Below are 21079 nucleotides of genomic sequence, written 5' to 3'. Positions count from 1 at the left end.
GTGGCCATTCTGACAGGTGTCAAGTGGTATCTCCTTGTGGTTTTAATTTGCATCTCTCTGATGACCAGTGATGCTCAGCATCCTTTCATATGTCTATGGGCCTCCTGTATGTCCTCCTTGGAGAAGTGTCTTTTCAGGTCCTTTGCCCACTTTTTTGTTGGATCGTTTGTCTTCCTGGTGTAGACACATGTGAATTCTTTATATATTTTGGAGATCAAACCCTTGTCCGTGGTTTCATTGGCAAATATAGTTTCCCGTACAGTTTGTTCCCATCTGTGCTTTCTTCTGGGAGTTCAGTTCTTACATTTAAGTCTGATTAATTGCTAATTAATTTTGTATATGATAGGAGGTAGGAGGTGAAAGTTCATTCTTTTTCACACAGATGCCAGCTGTTGGAGCGCCATTTGTTGAAAACAGACTTTTCTCATTTAATTGTCTTAATACCTTTATTAAACATCAGTTGCTTATATATCTTGGGTCTTATCAGTACCTCAGTATTTTGAATACTGTAGTTTTATACAAATTCGAGTGGTTATGAGATTTCCTTCTTTTGTACCTGTTTTTTAAGATTTCTTTGGCTATTTTAGGTCATTTGAATTTCCGTATAAATTTCAGAATTAGCTTGCCAGTTTGTATTTTAAAAGGCTTGATGGAATTTGGTTTGGGATTGCATTGACTCCATAGATCAATTTGTGAAGAATTGATATCTTAACAATATTGAATCTTCCAGTCCATGAATATGAGTGTATCTCCATTTTTAAACAGGAGTTCTTTAATTTTTTTTAGTAGGATTTTGTAGTTTTCAATCTACAAGCTTACACATTTGATTACACATTTATCCGAAATAATTACTGTTTGAAGATTCTATTGTTAATAAAATTTTATTTTTTTAATTCCATTTTGTAAATGTTCATGGATAGGATAGAAATAAAATTTTTGTGTATTAACCTGTAGTCTTTGGTCCTGCTAAATTCTGATAGCTTTCTAGTTGGTTCCTTCCTATTTTCTGTGTACATAAGCATGTCATCTGCCATGAAACACAGTCTTGCCTCCATTTTTGTGCTTCGTTGCCTGCACTTGGGCTTCCAGGACAGTACCGAATAGAAGGAGAGTGGGCATCTCTGCCTTCTTGCTCATCTTAAAGAGAACAATGCCCATTGTTCACGACTAAGTACAATGTAGGGTGTTTTTTTTCTTTCTTTTTTTGTTGTTTAATCAAGTTGAGAATGTTCCCTTTTATATCTACATTTGTTGAAGCTTTTTCATGAATGTGTGTTGAATTTTATGAGGTGTTATTTTTTTCTTGCTATACTTTACTTTCTTAATTTAGTGAAGATACACTGGTTCATCTCAAATGAAACCAACTGTGCATTCCTAAGATAAATCCTGCTTGCTTATTATGTATTATTGGATTCAATTTGCTAATATTTTGTTTAAAAATTTACATTTGTGTTATGATGGATATTTAGCTATAGTATTTCTTTGTAATATCTTTGGGAAGTATTCCCTCTTCTCTTAAAGAGTTTGTAAAGGATTATTTTTTTTCTTTGTTAAATGTTTGATAGTATTCACAGGGAGGCCATCTGGCAGTATTTTTTTATGGGAAGTTTTAGATTACAAATAGTCATAGGCCTATTCAGATTATACATTTTTTAATGTGTTAGTTTGGTAATCTGTTGACCTATATCTTTTAAATGTTTTGTACATTTTATCTGGATTGTCAAATTTATTGGTAAAATTTTTAAAAATTATTCCTATATTACGTTTTTAATGTTATAGTGTCTATACTTTTGACCTCTTTCATTCCTGATATTTCTAATTTGTGTTTCCTCTTAATCTAAATAGAGGTTTATCAGCCTTATTGATCTTTTCAGATAAAATGTTTCATTTCATTGATTTTTCGTTTCATTGATCTATTCCATTGATTACCAATCTTACTATTATTTCTTTTCTATTTATTTTGGGTCAATTTGACAATTTCCCCCCTAGCTTTCTAAAGTGGGTTTTAGATAACTGATTTTATCACAAATTTTTATTTTTTTTTCTTTCATTATCATTCTGTTAAAATATGAAAAATTTTCATGTATGGTTTCTTTTATTTATGGATTGTTTAGAATTAAATTGCTTAATTACCAGAGACTTGAGTAAAATTGGTAAAATTTTCAGAAAACTTTACAGAAACCTTTACAGAAAAATTTTACAGAAACTTGAGGTTTCTCTCTTTTTTTCCTCCTCTCTCTCTCTCTCTCTCTCTCTCAATGTTACTGGTTTTTAATTTAGTTTTTTTGCAGTCAGAAAGTACCCAGTAAGATTTCAGCCTTTTGAAACCTTATTGACATGTGTTTCTTGGGTCAGCATGTGATTTATCTTGGTGAATGTTCCACGTGCACTTGTAATGAATTTATATTCTGCCGTGATTAGGTATACTTTTTCTTTAATTATATTTCTTTAAAATGGTTATTATTACTCAGATCTTTTATGCCTTACTCATTCTTTTATCTGGTTGTATTGCCAGTTACTGAGAGAGAGGCATTAAAATCTTCAATTAACATTGTGGCTTTAGTTACTTCTCCTTTTTGGTTCTGTTAGTTTTTGCATATATGAATGTTGTGTCATTAGGCACATGAACATTTGTGATATATCTTTCTCCATGTATTGGCCCTTTTACCTTTTTAGTGTGATCCTTTTTGTGTCTACTAATACCCTCTGTCTTGAACCCAGTTTTGTCTGATTTTAATATAACTACCTTAGCTTTCTCATTTTTCTGTGTGGTATATCTTCTTTCTTATTATGAATATTGCTTTTTCTTTTTATTTAAAGTACATCTTTTGTGTACTCTAGTTCTTTGCTTCTTGCTTCTTTAGCCAGTCTGGCAAGTTCTACCTTTTGTTCAGAGTGTTTAGTCCATTTTAATTTAATGTATATGATTCTCAGGTTGTATAAAACTTGAGCCACATGTATACATTCTTAATATCAGAACCCTCATTGGAGAATACAGAAGTAGCTAATATATAAATACCATATTTTTATGGCCACATGACTTACTACTTACTGTGTAGCAGTCAACTTGTACAATAGTTAGGTACACATTTGTGCTTTGTTTGCTTGTTCATGTTAAAATGTATTTCTTTTTACTTATATATGAAAGTTTTGAATAGATATAGAGGAAGAAAATGTAATAAATGTGTTGGCCTCTATTACCAAAAGAGGAGGGTGTTCATGGTGACGGTTGGGCATACTCCTTAATGTATGTCAACAAAGATAAGTTTTATTATACTTCACTGTTTTTAGCTGTGAGCACTTGTAAGTGCAAAATTGTTTTATTTATAATATTATGTTATGTTAAGTAATAGGATGTTAAAATATGACCAAGCAGTGGTGCTCCCTTTTCTGTGTAAATTGTTACATGTTCAGGTTCCTCATATGTGCTTGTATTAGGCCCTGCACACTTGCAGCTCACGTGAATGCATGCTTTGTGAACATAATGCTGCACAGTGTGCACGGCCTGTATCACTCCGACGGGGCACTTCGGCCATCTGTAAGTGCTTGCATTTAGTTGGCCTTTTATAAAATGGGTGACTGTTACATTTATGTTTAGAAACTATAGCAGAGCCCTGTAGTTTGAGAGTAAGTTTTTCTAGAAAATATCACGCTGACTTAGTTTTACTAAATTGATATTAGATTTCATTCTTTGTGCTTAGTTATCTAATTTCCTAAATACAGTGACTTCTCTTTCTCAAAAACTTACTTGCATTTTTATGTTTACCTTCTATCACAAACACTGAATATATGTATATGCTCACTTTTATATATGTATAAATAAAATTTATAATCATGCAGCAAAGATTTCACCTCTTTCTGGACAGTTTTATTCCCTGAAATATGGATTGTTGTTAGACATTTGGATTAAGCTTTTTACATATTAAAGAGAGTATATATTTGTTTGCTTCTTTATTTATGCATATCCACATCTTCTTCAACAAAAGATTCAAGGCTTCCAATAGCTTAATAGTTTTTTTATCTGTGATCTATAAATATCACTACTTGTTAAGCATTGAATATTAATTATCTTCATTTTCTGAGTCATAGCTCAATGCCTGGTATATGGTAGAGAGGCATTAAATAATTGTTGAGTGATTGAATGAATGAATAAATGAATCAGGTTAAAGTTAAAACCATATCTGATCCCCCAAAGATTGGTGGTGGGAAGTTGCCGTGGCAGAGCACGCAGATAAGTCTGTTCAAAGGGCTGTTTTCATCTTTCTCTCCTTTACTTTAAAATGAAAAGTCTGTAGAATTTCAGTTGAAGATTTTCAATTTGTTTATCATAAATGGACTTCACTTAAAGCATCTGACCCTGGGTCAGCTTTGTAGTGCTCAGGACTTTAATGAATGTCAGGTATTTCTCAGTTCCCATTAAGGCATTGCCAGGAGGCCCTGTTAGTACACTTCGTGTAAAAATGTGATCAGTAGTCTTCTGACGTTCGTTCCACACTACACCCTTTATTTACTTGCATTGTTCTCTTTTTACTGTTTTTCCACTCAATCAGTCGTGATTAAATGGTTATAGGATGGGGGTTTTTCTCTTGGGGTTTTGATTTGTTGATTAAATAGTTATAGGATGTTGGTTTTTTCTCTCTCAGGGTTTTGATGTTGAAAACAGTAATGGGAAAGGTCGATATGCTATGTGATTTCTTAATGGAAATCCAGCAAATTTTTGAACAGTGCCTTATATAAGTCATGACAAGCACCTTGTTTTATTTATGTTGTAACAGGGCACTGGAGCCTGCTGGGTGTTCCGTACTAGTTACAGCAGCAGTGCAGGTGAAAGAAGAGACCGTGCAGTTGCGGTTTCTGATGTAATCAAGACCTTTGTGATTATCCGCATGCTATTAAATTGAATATTTATTGTGCTTGGACCAGTCAGAAGCATTTTAAACTTTTGTTTTGAACACTGTTTAGAAATTTACCAAGGTGACTCTTTTGGGGCTGAGAACTTCATAAATTCACTTCTCTTCAAAAGTTCCAGGCAGCAGTTACACTTTTAACACAAAATATATGCTTTAATCTTTCTGTTTCATTTGGATAAAGATGACTTTTAAGCTTAATGCTTTAATATTTTTCTTATTTAGGTAATCTGTATCACTTGATTTAAAACTGAACTTCGTGCTGCATTCTGTTCTTTGCACTAAACATCACAGTGTCTCAGGAGAAGATGGGGAGATACAAGGGCCGTTTACATTAACAACCTCTGGTGGTGGGCCTTCATTACTTAACTGCGACGGTGGTTTGATTTTTGATAACTTGAACAGAAATGCCTTTGCTGTAAGTTCTTACTTGTTGTGCTCCCGAAGCAGCTCTTCACAATTGTGTCCCCTGCTTTGCTTTTCCATGTGAACTGCTCTCGTTTGTTTAGCCATTTCTCTATTCTGTCTCATTTTCACGTAATAGCTTTATTGATATAATGGCTCTTAGTACATTCACACACTTGTGTAAACATCATCACAATCAATTTTAGAACATTTTCATCACTCCAAAAAGAAATCTGTACTCAATAGTCACTCCTTACCCACACCTCCCACTCCCCTGGCAACCACTATTCCACCTTCCATCTCTGCAGGTTTTCCTATTCTGAACATTTCGTATTAGTGGAATTGTAAATAAGTCCGTCTTTTGTGACTGGCTTAAGTAAGGTAATATTACTGAAGGTAATATTTTTGAGATTCATTCACGGTGTAGCATTAGCCATTTTTACGCATAACCATTTCATTTCTCTCCTGGTGAGCTTTGTCTGTATGTCTTTTGAAATGTGGCACCTTCAGTAGGTGGCAAGGGGTTAGCTCTCACTTTCCTAAAAGCTCATCTTTTTAATGTAGTCTAAGCTCATCACATTGTTTTATTTTCTTGTGTTTTTGCCTTGTTTATTTTTCTTTTTATATTTGTCTTTGATAAGCCAGTTTTGTTCTTACCCTCAGCTTATTGACTGAATTTTGCATTAGGCACAGGACCTTAAGTTTATTACTGTTATTTCCATTTTGTTACCTGTCAGCTATTGGTCGGCTGCCTGATGTCATTAACAACAAAATTAATAATAATACAATTAAAATTTGTTGATCTGCTTATACGTTAGGCAAAAGCTTAAGCACTTTTCATGAGTGAATTAATGTAATCTTTGTAACAATTTTGTGAGGTAAATAAGGTTATTATCTACAGATTAATCCTGTCCCGTCATACATTTATGTACATAATCATTTGAACTTGAGGACAGAATAATGCCATAGTTACTGCACGTCTCGTCATCTGCCTTCTTGAAGGTTGGGATTCATTTTCAATGTTTCCAGTCTGTAGGCCATTGTCTTGTTTTTCTTATTTGTTGACGTATTCATGTTAGGATTTTGACAGATTCAGTCTCTGTGGCTTGAAGTAATTCTATCTGTGTTCCACCTACCCCTGGTAGTTTCTTTCTTTCCAATAGTTTCAGGGCATCTTTCACTTCACTTTCTAGAATACAGGTTCTCCCTAGTCTGAAGATTCATAAGAGTCTTCAAAGGTGTCTCATCCTTTTGTTTCTACTGTTTCCACCTTCCCTTTGCTTTCTCTTGGGCAGTTTCTGTGCTTCCTGTTTGTCGGTCAGCTTTTCTAGGCTTGGTTGAATTTACCTTTTATTGCTTGAATCTTTGGGTATAGTTGTTTTGTTTTTCCTTTTTTGTACTGTTGTAACAGTTCTCTTTTGTCGCAATGTGGTAAGTTGTTGAAAAACTGTGCTCAGGATTCTAACCCTGTTTTGTTGCCTTTAGCTTTAGCCTCTTGCTTGTCTTTAACAACTTTTGGTGTTTCTTCTGTCTTCCATATCCATTTTTCTTTTCTTTTTACTTTCATTGAATACAGCCAAGGTTAATCATATTAATACTGGTTATTTGTTTCCAAAACCTGCTCTGTGAAGTCATCTCGGGTTTTCAAGACAGAGTCAGTGTCACCCCAGTCAGTGTTCATCGGCATTCTGTCGTGTGTGTGTCTCCCCTTCTCCAAGCTGTTGGTTCCCTCCTCCTGCCCACACACTCTCACCCCCAATGAAGCAAAGACGGTGTGCTTGCTGCGCCGTTGCCACTGGGGAAGCCCTGCGCCCCGCGGCACCGCCAGATCACCGTCAGGTGCTCCTCCAGCCCCAAGTCTCAGGCTTCCTCCTAGAACGCGGACTTGTCAGAACCTAACCTTTTCCACTGCTTACTTAGGGAAGTGACCTTGAGCAAGATACGGAACCTTTCGGTTTTGTTTCCTGGATTTTAGTACTCTTGCCACAAGAGTGGTGTGAGGAACGATGGCATCACACAGAGACCTAACACTGTTCCTTGCACATCCGGTGCTCAGCATACTCGGTCCCCACTCCTGCCTCCTCCGTGGCTCCGGAGGCTGGCGTCATTCCTGAACACCGCGGCTACTAGGAGTGTTGGAGGAAGGGCCGTTTCAGTCACTGTGTTTCCTTCTGAAAGTTAACTGGATCTTTCCTTCAACCCTTACTCTCAGCAGTTAAATTTCTTTCTTATCTTTGCCATTGTCTCCAAAATGTGCTCCCATAAGTATACTCAACCAAATTTAGCTCTCTAGTGCTCACAGCATCATTTAGGGTGATAGAGGCCAAACAAAATAAACATTGGGCTCTTGGTTTTAGTTATAGTTTATATATATATATAGTTTATATGTATATAATATATACATATGTATGTATATAATATTCTGAGCTTGGTAATAGGTCATTAGTGATGAAGGTATGAATGAAAATATATTGACATCTGTGAATCATGAATCATGATAAAATTCTAAAGTTTTGTCTTGGACAGATTTTGGCAAGTTCTTTCTCAATTTATGTTAATGGTTGAAATAATTAAAACTACATGTAGAATTTTAAAATCTCTTCTAAATTCCACTTTTTTGGTTTCTAAATTACTTTGGCACTTTCTTACAAATAGCGTATACTTACAAAATACTTGAAATCTAATATTGTTCCTAATGGACTGCAATTATTTAATATTTAGTGTCGATACAGTCTAACTCAGATAGGTATTTTCTACAGTTATTATAATGGCTGTAATTGTAAAGGGATGCTTTAGTGTAGTAGAAACTGCCAGATGCAATGCCATTTGATCTAAAAAGGTCACAGTAAAAGAGACATTTAAATTAAGTTATAAATTACAATTGGAGAACAATGTTTTGATGTGTGAGACCAGAGATGTCAGGGCAGGGAGATGTAATTCATGGGTTCATTACAGAACAGAGGTGCCTGACAGCTGAGCCATGCCGAAAGGAAAATTTATTTGCAACATCATACAGACAGAAAATGGCAGCTAAGATGAGAAACTAGAGTGGAAACTTAAAACCTTGTGGTTATGCGCAGTTTATGCTAATAAGACTACCCTCGACCCAGAGATGTTTAATGATTGCTGATATAAACGAGGTGTTGGAGCATATGCACATTTTCAGTCTTATTTAAATGAAGACCTCGTCTTGAAGAAGCCCTCGCTCTATAAAATAACACTCTTTATAACCAGACATTAAAGTTGATTCTCTCGCTTGTCTGTCCAATATACAGATTTGCTGAAATTTCAGAATTGTTAAGGCAAGAGAGTTAAAGCTTGAAACAAGATTTCCATCATGGTAGCTTTGAGAAGGGATATAATTTAATGTTTATAGCAGTCCATGAGAAGTTCAATCATGAGTTAATTAAACTGTAGGCAGTCATTAAGTATTATTCATTCTTTCGAGAAGCTTGCCAGTAAAGCACTTATATATATTAAATTATAGAAAGTAATAAGCAGGGAATGATTTGTCAGGCAGAGTGAGAGGAGCAGATTTAACTTGGACAGTTACGCAGCAATGTGTTTTTCTGCTGGTGGCACGATCCTTTCTTCCTGCTGATCCCAGTGAGGTTGGAGGCTGTCAGGGAGCAACCGAGGATGCGGAGCCAGCAGCAGTGTTGGCTTGGTCGAATCCCTGGCCACTTGAATGGTCTTAGGTAGGAGCCATGTACCTAAATATCACTCCCCATGGTGGTACCACGGTACAGTTGATAGCCCTTTGACATTGCAGAGTCTCTTGTCACGTTGTGCTTCGTTTATGTTTTCCATTGTCATTTGACACAGCTGAGGGATGGTGGTATTAGGCCCATTTGACAGATGAAAACCTCAGCTCAGCTGGTTTGTGACAAAGCAGCTAACAGTCTGTCTCCACCCTCAGGCCCTGCACTGTGTTCAGTAGGCTACAGAAGGGATTGTCTGTGTAGGAGGGGCTGCTGAGCACCTAGAGCCCTTGAGATCTTCTCATGTAACTGGGTAAATGGGTCCAGTTATGCATGGCAGTGTCTTTGGCTCTATGTGACGCAACGTAGCACTTGCACTTGTTACAGTGGAACCAAACCAAGAGTTTGTTACTCAGAAGCTCCTCTTGTTTTAGTGCCCAAATCCCCTACCAAGTCAACTCTGTGAGTTCACTCTTCCCCTCTTTGCAGACATGGTATCTGGCAGAAGGAGGTGCTTAGTAACTTTTAATTGCGTGAATGGAAGGCAAAGAGAAGGTGATGTGAGTGGCCTGCCTCTGAGGCTGGCCCAGCCCACGGGATTGCATGGGTACCATAGGTGTGGCAGGGCAGGGCCGGATCCCTGATGGGGGAAGAGTTCCCATTAGCTCTTTCCCAGTGAGCAAACCAGCACAAACAGAACACCACCTGAGGATTCTGTGGAGCAGGCCCAAGGGACCAGCTGGCACACTGCTGGAGAACAGCAGAACAAGGACAGTGCCATGGAGCAAGGTACAAGGCCCGTGGATTGGCAAAGCATTTCCATTTAGTGTCCAGTTCCCCAGATCTTGACCTGTACTTTAGGGGAAGGTGGAGTTTACTTGCGTGGAAGAGCAGCCCTGTAGTTCAGTTACAAGGGAGCAGATAAGTCCCTGCTTCCCTGGTTGCTGGATTAGACAGACAGACAGACAGACACACACACACACACACACACACACACACACACTTGTGAGCATTTCTGTGCGGATGAGTTTGAAAGCAGTGGTTTTTGCTGAAGGACATCTGTTTCAGTGGCCGGCAGGGTGACTGGGATGGTGTGAGCTAAGTGCCCGCCCCACCAGCAGTTTGCGGAGATGAGAAGCTGATTGGGTCGAGACGCTATGTCTGGGTTCCTGCTTCTTGCAGTGGTCTTTTCCCCGTGGCTGCAGAGTGATTCCGGCCCCTGTCCTTCACATTAAATAATCCCGGATTTTACCTGCCTGGCTTGGCTGCAAGATGGACAGACAGGCTTCTTTATCTTCTTTTAATTGCTTTTTCAAGGCTACAAAGTGAAGCTGTAAGGCATTTGAGGATTCTTCCCTCCCACCCTGACCCTGCCTTCACTCCATTTTCTCCAGGGAAATAGTAGAAAATCTTATCCATATTAAAGGTCCTGTTATGTTAGCAATGTGGGAAGCCTGAACTGAACTCCTGACTGTACAGCTGTATCTGTGTGGTTATGATCAGTTGTTTAACGTTTGAAAATCGTAGAATGTTTTTCATGAGATAAACATATTCTAATTATTCAGAGCTAGATGCTGGGTTAGAGGGAAATTTTTATTTATTTATTTTTAGAGAGAGGGGAAGGGAAGGGAGAAAGAGAGGGAGAGAAACACTGATGTTGGAGAGAAGCATCAATCAGTTGCCTCTCGCACATCCCCATCCGGGGACCTGGCCCGCAGGCCAGGCTTGTGCCCTAACCAGCGGATTGAACCAGCGACCTTCCTGTTGGCAGGATGATGCCCAACCCACTGAGCCATACCAGTCAAGGCGGAAATGTTTTTAATGACAATTTTTACAGATGTGAGGTAGTTGGTATTTAGGTACACTTAGGTATTGAGGTACACATGAAGAATACAGTTGAACTATCTGCTTTAGCTCTTCCTCAAACATTATTCTGGCTCCAGTCTGAAGAAACAAAATCTTCATAACAAATCATCTAGAAACAAAGTCATCTAGAAGACAAACCTTTTTCAAGAAGGGCTTACTTGTGCATGATACAGCAAACAAAAATGGTAGGCAGAACCCAGCCTTTTAGGACCCTAGATTAGAGTTTGGATGTGACGTTCAGTTAGGTGTCACACGAGATTCTGATTCTCACAGATTACACCATCCTCAGTAGTGTGTGTCCGGTGTTCATTACCAGTGTTATTCCCAGCTGGGTCTGTGCCTAGGACCTAGCACAGTATCTGGCACAGTTTAACACCCAGTAAATATGTGTAGAAGGAATGAAGGATATCCAGTAAAGTACTCAAAAAATAATCTTCATTCTTGTGATGCCATATGGACCATAACACTTTTCGTATGTTAAAAGTATATCTTTAATAAAATATAAAGTATTTCTTTAAAAACGAATTTTTAGAATTTTCTCAGGATTCTTGGAATGTGAAAATAAATGTGTATAACATTAAGAAGGTGGCTTAGAAAAGGTTCCTTTTGGTTCCCTAGGAAGAGGGCACGCTGCAACAGCCCCTGGACTGAGCTTTTGCGCTGGCCTGAGTGATCGCTCACAGCACAGTGACCTGATCCCCTGCCTTTGTGTGTTCTGCAAAGATTTCCTTACTACTGGTCAATAATCCCACACCTTTTTACTTTTCAAATGTGTCTTTGTGTAGGGGTGGGAGTGGTAGGCACTCTAAATATTTATTGGATTTATGTTATAGAATATACTATTTTCAGGAATAGGAACACAGGCAGACAATAGATCAAATGAAGCGGGGCGGGGGGGGGGGGGGGGGTATGTAGAGAACAGAGCACCGGAAGGAAGCTCAGGTCACCACAGACACTGCAGCAGCTTTTTCGAGGGAAAGTGTGACCTCGAATCCAGGTGTGTAAAGAGAGCGTGAGTGCCGAGCTATGTTTGGGGAAATGCCTCTTTCGCTAACAAGCACCTCACTAGAACTTTTACCTGAAGGACATCGTGCAAGCAGGAGTCAGCCTCTCTGATAAACCAGACAGACACAGACACGAGTTAGGTACTTATTCAGAACACTTATTCTAGCTATCACTTAAAACTCTTTTTGGGTCACTAAAAGGCAGGAATGTCATGGGCAGTAATGACATTTGATTTAACTTCAATCACTTGTTTACTTTTGGAATGGGCTTTACGTCCTTATGAGTGATGTCCTGTTGTCAGCCGTGTAAGATTTAAACAGTTAAAAATTTTATGTGTACTGAACCAGTTCTAATCAAATTTCATAAATTATTAACATGAGTAATTCCATGAAACATAAGTAGTTTTTGTTTATAGTTTAACAATTCTTTTTCCATGTCTGAAAAGGCTACTCTAAATCTAGAAAATTGATGAAAATTGAGTAGAGATTGCTTACTTTATTTTTTCTTTTCCTTTCAAAAATACACGGCTAACACTCATTTAGCATGCTATGTGCCAGCTACAGTCCTAAGCAATTTATATGTATTTCCTGTTATCCTCCCAATAGCCCTGAGAGCTAGATGTTATTTTACTTATTTACATTTTTAATTTTTAAAAAAGATTTTATTATTTTTAGAGAGAGGCCAGGGGAGTGGGAGAGAGAGAGGGAAAGAAACATCAATGTGTGGTTGCCTCTCATGCACCACCCCCAGTGGGGACCTGGCCTACAACCCAGGCATGTGCCCCAACTGGGAATCTAACCAGTGACTCTTGGGTTGATAGGCTGGCACTCAGTCCACTGAGCCACACCAGCCATGGCTGTATATTCATTTTTAAAGGTGACAAAATTAGGGCCCAAAGAGGTTAATTAACTGACCAAGATCATGCACCTATGTAAGCAACGGAGCTAGAATTTGAATCCATATTCTGTCTCCAAAGTCCTTTGTTTTCCACCTCTCCTTGTAAGTACCCCATATGCTGTAATTAACTTTGGTCAATGTTTTTAGTTTGCCATGAGCTTTTTTATTTTTTATAATTTAATCCTCACCTGAGGATATATTTATTGATGAGAGAGAGAGACAGACAGACAGACATCAAAAGTGAAAGATCAATTGCCTCCCATACATGCCCTGACTTGGGATCAAACCCTCAACCTTTGGCACATAGGACGATGCTCCAACCAACTGAACCACTCACTCGGCCAGGGCTGCCATGAGCTTTTTGTTAAGAATTTATTACTTTATCAACTTGAGTTGATTTCAGATTATCACTAAAATATGTGCTTTTTAAAAAATTAAAAAGGGTCCCACCTGGTGTGGCTCATTGGATTGAGTGCTGGCCTGTGAACCAAAAGGTCACATATTCAATTCCCAGTCAGGGCACATGCCTGGGTTGCAGGCCAGGTCCCTGGTGGGGGGCGTACAAGAGGCAACCACACATTGATGTTTCTCTCCTCTCCATCCCTTTCCATCCTTGAGAAATTAATTAATTAATTTAAAATACTTTTTTAAAAATTAAAAGATATGCAGTTTTTCCTTTTATTCAGTTCCAATCAATATTGTTAAGCTCTTATTATAGATACTCATTATGTTATAGAATTTGGCAAATATCTATGTTCGTTTTGGAGATTAGGCAAAGTATGAATATCTAACTTTATTTTTGTTTCATACTTCTGAAATAAAACTAGATTAGATAGTTTTTAAGTATTTGCAAGTCATAGTACTTTTTGTATTTTGTTTAGTATAGTATTTACAGTATATTATTTTATTTTTAAAGTAGTCTAATGCTAAATGTCATAAAAATACATAAGTGAATATCCAGCATTTGTCTCATTGCACCCCTTAGTCCTACACACTCGGCCATCACCAAAGCAGGGTCCATCATCAGTCGCTGTGGCAGTTTTGTCTTGTGTTAAGACTTACTGTTATAATTAACACATAGCCTGACTCCCTTGGCTAGTCTGAATTTAAAATAAATTGGGGTCCTCTGAACTGTGAGAATACTTAGAACATTGTAATTTATAATACATTATTTTGACGAATGAGCAATGAAAATGGGTATTTGCAATATCCCTTCTAGTAGCAGTTTCATAGTTAGAAGAGAGACTGGCTGTGTATGTGTCAGATACTCATTTCACTTAACAAATTTGTATCACAGGCTCACTGTGTGCTTAGCCTTGGTGCTACAGCAGTTGCTAGGAAAACAGTCTGTCCGTCCTTCTTATGCCTCTTCCTTTAAAGAGAAGAGACACAGAGCCCTCTGTTCTCGTGAGTCCACCGCTCTTTGCCCACACCTTGGTGGTGGTAGTTATTACAACCCACTTACCTTGTCCTCTTGTATGTATTGTGTCCTCGTTAACACATCTCCACTAGTTTGTGAGTCTTCTAGAAATGAAAACTGTGACTGATAAGGTGTGCCTTATTTGTGCTGAGTGTTGACAGCAAATGCTGGTGAGTTGTTCAAATAAGCACAGCTGAAAAGGTCAGAATGTCCACTCCACGAAGTCAGGGATGCCTCTGCCTGTTTTGTTCACACCCGTGTCCCCAGTGTCTCGTATGGCACCTGATACAAAACAGGCACTCAGTCAGCATAAAGCAGAATGAATTAAAGTAAATGGAGATTTAGATTTGGGTTGAGGCTAGCTAGGGACACTAATTACATTTATTAACTTAATTAAATTTATTTCTTCTGTTGGATCGCCTTACACTATGGACTGTGTTAGGCATCAGAGATACAGGTCTGAGCCAGAGTAGATCCTGGTGTCAGAGAAACAGCTCTGTGAGGGAAAGGCAGGTTTCCAGCAGGGGTTTTGGAGCGCTGGCCGCAGTGTGGGGAGGTAGATGAGCACAGGGGTCTCTCTGCCTGCTGCTTCCCACCACTGTCTGCAGCTTGAGACTCTGGGGGCATAGGAACCGAGCAGCAAGGCCTTTGCCAGAGACAGGGGGTCAGTCAGTGTTGCCAGGCACTGCCTGGGGTTGGAAAGGATATGGAGTGAGAAAAGTTCACTAGAACATGTAGATAAGCTAGCAGTATATATGTCATGTATATGTACTGAAATGTTAGTGTACTGTGACAGAATTATGTTTCTTTAAAATAAACTGATGTTTTAGATACTTGAAATTTTTTTGAAATTTGTTTAGTATAATTACTACAGTTGAAAGACTGAAGAAATGCCGAAGGGAAAGCGCATAATATAGTATGTCATTAGGCTGCTTTGGGGAGAACGGGGCAGAGTAGGGATCACGTCGGCTGAATTTGAGTCCTGGCTACATCGCCTACTGGCTTTATTTGCCCTTTCTTTGCCTTAGTGTCTTCATCTGTAAAATGGGCTGGCGATAGTTCCTACCCCGTAAGATTAAATGAGAGAATACTTTCCTATAGGATGAGAAACATAATGGGGGGGGGGGGGGCTGGGATGGGAGTAAAAGACAGAAAACTGTACTTGAACAACAATTAAAATTTAAAAAAAAAAAAAAAGAAAAAGAATGAGTGCTTAGAATGTGCCAGGCCAGCTGATCAGTAAATGTTTGTTATTCTTAATTCTGTTCCACTCATTACCGAAATGTTCTCTGCCTTACCCATGTCCCCCTTGGAACAGCTGGAACTAGGAGGGTAGTTGGATAAGAACCAGTGGTCATACCGACTATGACGACTGTGAGTTCGTGTGCCCAGTTAACTCTCCTTCTATTAGAATAAATGCAGGGCTTCCCTTTATTGATTTGCTTCCCGTCTGTTACTTGGTCTGGCACTTAACTAACTGAAATTGTTGTTGTTTTAGCTACATGAAAGCGGTTATGATGCCGGCAAAGCTCTGCAGCGCCTGGTAAAGAAGCCCGTGCCCAAGCTGATCGAAAAGTGCTGGACCGAGGATGAAGTGGTGAGCTCAGGCGGGAGTGCGCCTGTGGGCTGGGTCATTGGGTGTTCGCTTCCGGCTGTGTGACCTGCTGCTCCTCCGGGGAAAGGAGCGCTTTCCAAGGACTCAGTCGTGTGTACAGACTGGCCATGGCGTCTTTCAGGCAAGGGAAAGAGCCTGTAAGCTGCAGGAGTTAGAGAAAGTCTTGATTTTAGTAAGCTTAGTTGCATAGATAATGGTCAAGATTTTCCCAGGTTTCCTGGAAAGAGAGAAGTAATTGATACTTACTGGTAAAAGGGTTAGTTTTGGTTGGTTGGTTGGGTGGGTGGTTGGTTTTGGTGCAAGTTAGTGTTTGACACCTCCCTATTTTAAAACACAAACATGTTAAACCCAGTTGATACATAATATAGAGTAGGGCTGGTGACTTTTTTTTATCCTGAGCCCTGGCATGACCCCTAACCTGCTGAAGGACATTAGTCAACGGCAGGAAGCATAGACTTGATCAAAGAAATGCATTGCATCTTCCATAAGCATTCTCTTGTCTTGGCCCGTTAAAGAAGATGGGAGATAGAAACGTACCCGCAGACAGATTCGCAAACCTGTGGGTTCCCAGCTTGGCTCAGTTCTCATGAAGCCACATCCCCATCTTGTGACTTGTGAAAGGTATTGCTGGAAAGACTTAGAGATTTCTTGTGCTTTTGCAAATGCAAGTGTTACTGCTTGATATTTACCCTGTGGGTTGAGTGATATTAAGATGAAGGCTGGCACTGAGACATATTGATTGTAAGATTCTCATCTGTATTTTAAAATATGCTAAGAACAAATGCTTAGATTTTATGTGCTTTCACGATCCTGCTTTTTCATTTTTACTGCAATATTTATTGAGAGCTCATTATATGTCAGGAGCTATATCAAAAGGAACACAAAGTCCCTCCTCACAAGGCTTATGTTTTACGAGGGAGACCACCTGTAAATCAGTATATGTCAAGTGGTGGCACATGTGCTGAGGGAAACAGGAAGGTTAGGAGGATGGGGAGAAACTGGGAAGGGGTGCTTGCTGTCTTTTATAAGGGCTTGGGAAAGGCCTGGTCAGTGCAATTTGAGCAGAGACCCTAGGAATTCGAGGAGGTGAGTCTTTTGGGTATCAGGGGGAACAGAATTCTGGGCCTAATGGGAAAGAAAGCCCACCGGCTCGTTGGAGAACTAGGTAGGAGCACATTGGAGGTGGGTGGTGGGGGAGGGGGTCCTGCAGGGGGCAGATCAGATGTGGACCCACGGTCAGCACCTTGCTAGTCACTCTGCAGATTCTGAGCAGAGGAGCAGCTTGGTCTACCAGTGGTGCACTGTGTTGAGTGGACAGTGGGCTTGGGGGCTGTTGCCGGGGTTCAGATCCCAGACCAGGGAGTGCGGCAGCAGTGGCAGTGGGAAGTGGTGAGACGGCGGGTATATACTGAAGGGAGAGCACAAAAGTTTGTTCGTGGACAGCTGGGGGGAGGGAGCGAGAGGAGTGAGAAGATCTAGGACACAGCAGGGACAGGAATGAACTGAAATGACCCTGGAAGGTTGGGTAGTGGTAGACCCTTAGGATTCTTAAGTTTATCAGGCTTATGTGAAGTTACTGTTGCTGTTTGAAGTTAAAAATTTTTAAACCTTTCGTGATTAGGAAAGAGATGGAAACATCTTAAACATTTGTGATTGTTCAGACAAAGACCAAAGTAAAGATGTTAAACTCGCTTGTTTTGAAAAGTCATTTGATGTTGTTTTTCACTGTAGACCTACTTACCTGGGAAGATAAGAGATATGATGGATAAACATTTAAGATTTCACAAGCCTTTGTAGAAGAAAGACATCAGGAGATAAAAGGGATGGAATGAATGTGTAGAATGTGGCCAGTCGGCACGTTATTGTCAGCACCCACATACCATGATAGTGACTTACCATCCTCCCTCTCCCTCAGCTCTGGAGCTCCCTCCCTCCCTCCCTCCCTCCCTCCCCCTTTGGTCTCTCCTGCCTTCCATCTTCGTGTTCCACCCTGAGAGTCCCTCCCTTTTCACTCAGGTCTCCCCAGCTCCTCACTAGCCATGACCTCTCCCCTCTCCCTTGCTTCCTCCCTTGACCTCTTATTCCCTTCAGAATTTTAAAATCCAAGCTTAAAAGAAAGCTCTTCCTGCTTAAAAGAAAGTTGGCTTCCTTTTCCTGCAGCATGTGCTTATGTGGGGCACAGTGTGGACTGCGTCCGCACCGCTGCTGCTTGGGGGCTCTTAGCAGAGTGGGGTGGGAAAGCGGGGGTCTCGCACATTGGGAAAAGCCCAGCTTCACTTTGAAAAATGAAACAGGACCCTGGAGTGCTGCACATTCCAAGTGCAGGCTAATAGTACAGGGCGATGTTTCCGTGGAAGTTTTGAGATACTTTGGCCGTCATCCAGCTCTGCAGGGCCCAGGGGTTACTTGGTACCTTACTTATATGAAATTCAGCCTTAGTTTCTAAAACCTCAAAAATGAATGAAAGAGGGTGATTGAATAATTGACAGACCAGAAGTCCCCATGAAGTTATCTTCCGTGAATCTGGTCTCTAATGCTAGAAAGGTTGGGGACTGCTCTGAGAGACCGAAAGAAGCTTTTGATGAAGGTGTGCAGGCCAGATCGTTGCACACGTGGCAGAACTAGGCAACAGGGCACACGGACCAACAGGACCCCTGACCTTAGCCTGGTTTGGGCTGTGAGAAAACACCTATTGTGTGTGTGGCCTCCTGTTAGCTTTACCACATTTTTCATCCAGGAATCGCTGGAATAAGCATACACATGTGTCCCAACTAAAATAAGTATATGAATCTTCCTCCCTCTTTATTTTCCCCTCATAGTTTTCTTTATACTTGGAGATTTGGGTTATTTTTAAAATTATTCCCTTCGCTGTATGAGCTTGGTCTAATACAGCAACACCGATGTTTTCCTTTGCACGGAAGTTGAACGCTATGGGAAAGGGCCGACGGGGAGAACCCCTGACGCGTGACCCTCAGCTTGGCTGCGAAGGGCAGCCCGTGTGCTTTCTGCCCTGGCAGGCCCGCTGTTTGGGAAGGGGCTGATCTCCCACTTGCTGGTCCAGGTCCTTGCTTGATCAGGGCTCACACCCTTGTCCCCACCCCATGGTGACTGTCCCTCTCTGAGCTGCAGCTCCTCTTCGTGTCATTTATTGGCACTTAATCCTCTGCTCCTTATGCTAGCTTTGTGTCATCATCACCAGCTCTTGTTCCTTGGCCTTTATTTCTGAGTCCATTGCCATCCTGGTTTGTAAAATTATGAAGAGTGAGAATTTATTCATGGTGGGAATCGTGTTTGGGAGAGAATAATGTATCTGCCTGTGAGCGGATTGGGGAACATGACAACTCTTCACTCAAGATTACTGGTTTTAGTTTTTATTTTTGTAAATATGTTATTTATTTTTAGAGAGAAGGGGAAGGGGAGAAACATCATGTGAGAGAAACATTGATCAATTGCCTCTCACACGCCCCAACTGAGGACCTGGCCCCGCAACCCAGGCACGTGCCCCAACCTGGAATCCAACCAGTGACCTTTTGGTTTGCAGGCCGGTGCTCAATCCACTGAGCCATACCAGCCGGGGCCAAGATGATTGTTTTTAAAGTTTGTTCACTCTAATTAAGACTCTCCTCAATGCAGCATTTTAAAACTTGTAATAATTAGTAATATGCACCAGCATGAAAAAGAAAAACTTTTACAAATACACAATACAGCTGACCTTAAAAGTTTTACTTTTGGGAAAAGTTGCCAAGTCATTAATAATACTATCACTGAGCTCTTCTTCAGTCTTTCAGATAATCTCTAGTTCTTGAGATATTAGGCCTCAAAATCACACAGTCGGAAGCCTTTCGTTTCGCACATTCTCTCAGTAATTTCTATGATTATGTGCATAGATAGGATACTTCTTTTTGAGGTTGCTTTGGGGCCAAGATACTTTAAATCTTGTTGAAATGAGGCAGACTTGTGCCAGTTTCTCTCAAATCCTGGGCTGCATGGTGACTCCTGAACTCTGCTTTAGTGGAGTGACTGAGAAAACCCCGACAGCTAGCTCATGGCAGCGTCTTCCATGCCAAATAAACCGGGTCAGATCAGAGAAGCATTTTTGAAGAAATGCTAGGTCAGTTCATGAAGCTTATTAAATGTTACAGTGTGGGCCAGGAAGGAGCCAAAGTGAATGCTGGCTGCTGTATGTGAGAGTTATATTGACAGTTAACCAGTTTCACTTACATTATGCTAAAAATAGTTATCATTTTAGGATGCCATACAAAGCAGTAGAATTTGAGAAAGGCTAAAATACAGATCAGAACTTTTCTAAAAAACCCGAAACCCTAGATTATTAGGTTTTTAATTAAACACGATGAACACATTTAAATAGAACACAAAGGCCCCAGGCTGAACTGCACGTAATTGAAACGGATTAAGTCACCCTTCCATGCTCAGATAGTTATTAATTCTGTTTATTTATGCATGCAAGCTGAAGGTAGCATTTGCTGCTGTTGTGTTCTTGCTTATTGCACTGGGATTCCATTGCTGCTTGATGCCGTGCTCTTAATTAGCATTCAGCTGTTGATTATGGAAATACTGGGGATACTAATTGAATTCTTCTTAAAATTCAGGGCCTGCACTTTCCTTGTGGAGTTTGGCCTGACTTGCAAGGTTGTAAGATTGGGTGCTCCACTGAGCAGTGCATTTCACCCTTTGCTCCCCACCCATTTGGCTGTGTTTGTTTTGGAAATCTTTTTCATGGTGAGTAGCTTTCAGCAAAAGTCCAGGTGTTATTCTGGCTGGGTGGCTCAGTTGATTGGAGCGTTGCTCCGTGCACCAAAAGGTTGCAGGTTTGATTCCTGGTCAGGGCACATAACTGGGTTGTGAGTTCGATCCCCAGTTGGGGCATGTGCAGGAAGCAACCGATCCATGTTTCTCTCTCCCTCCCACATCCTCTCTCTCTAAAGTCAATAAAAACTTATCCTCAGGTAAGGATTTAAAAAAAAAAAAGAGCCCAGGCATTGCATAAGGGAAAGGTATTGTTGCATACAGTGTTCCAATAATATTTCTGTATTATCTTTGGTTACTGTAACTTTTATCGTGAAACGTGCTTGCCTTTAAATATGTTACACCAATTTTGATGTAATACATCCAGATCGAAGTAAACAACATAGATACAAATAAGCTCTGAAAATTTTACAAAGATAGTTAATCGATGGTGGGGTAAACCTTAATTGGTCGTGTACATGGATTTTCAAATTCATGAATTTTAATGCATCTAAAC

At 40.1% G+C, this 21079-nt stretch overlaps 1 protein-coding gene across 6 annotated transcripts in view; it reads left to right on the top strand.

The window, feature by feature from the left end:
- RERE (arginine-glutamic acid dipeptide repeats) overlaps positions 1-21079 on the top strand; it is a 398807-nt gene that overhangs the window by 295631 nt on the left and 82097 nt on the right. For all 6 annotated transcript variants that reach the window (XM_036025254.1, XM_036025256.1, XM_036025257.1 and 3 more), the window contains one exon: positions 15700-15798. In XM_036025254.1, coding sequence (XP_035881147.1) covers positions 15700-15798 — 99 coding nt within the window. The remainder of the gene's footprint in view (positions 1-15699; positions 15799-21079) is intronic.

Source organism: Phyllostomus discolor, chromosome 5, assembly GCF_004126475.2.
Source record: "Phyllostomus discolor isolate MPI-MPIP mPhyDis1 chromosome 5, mPhyDis1.pri.v3, whole genome shotgun sequence".
Lineage (NCBI taxonomy): Eukaryota > Metazoa > Chordata > Mammalia > Chiroptera > Phyllostomidae > Phyllostomus > Phyllostomus discolor.
This window is presented reverse-complemented; position numbering and strand designations above follow the sequence as displayed.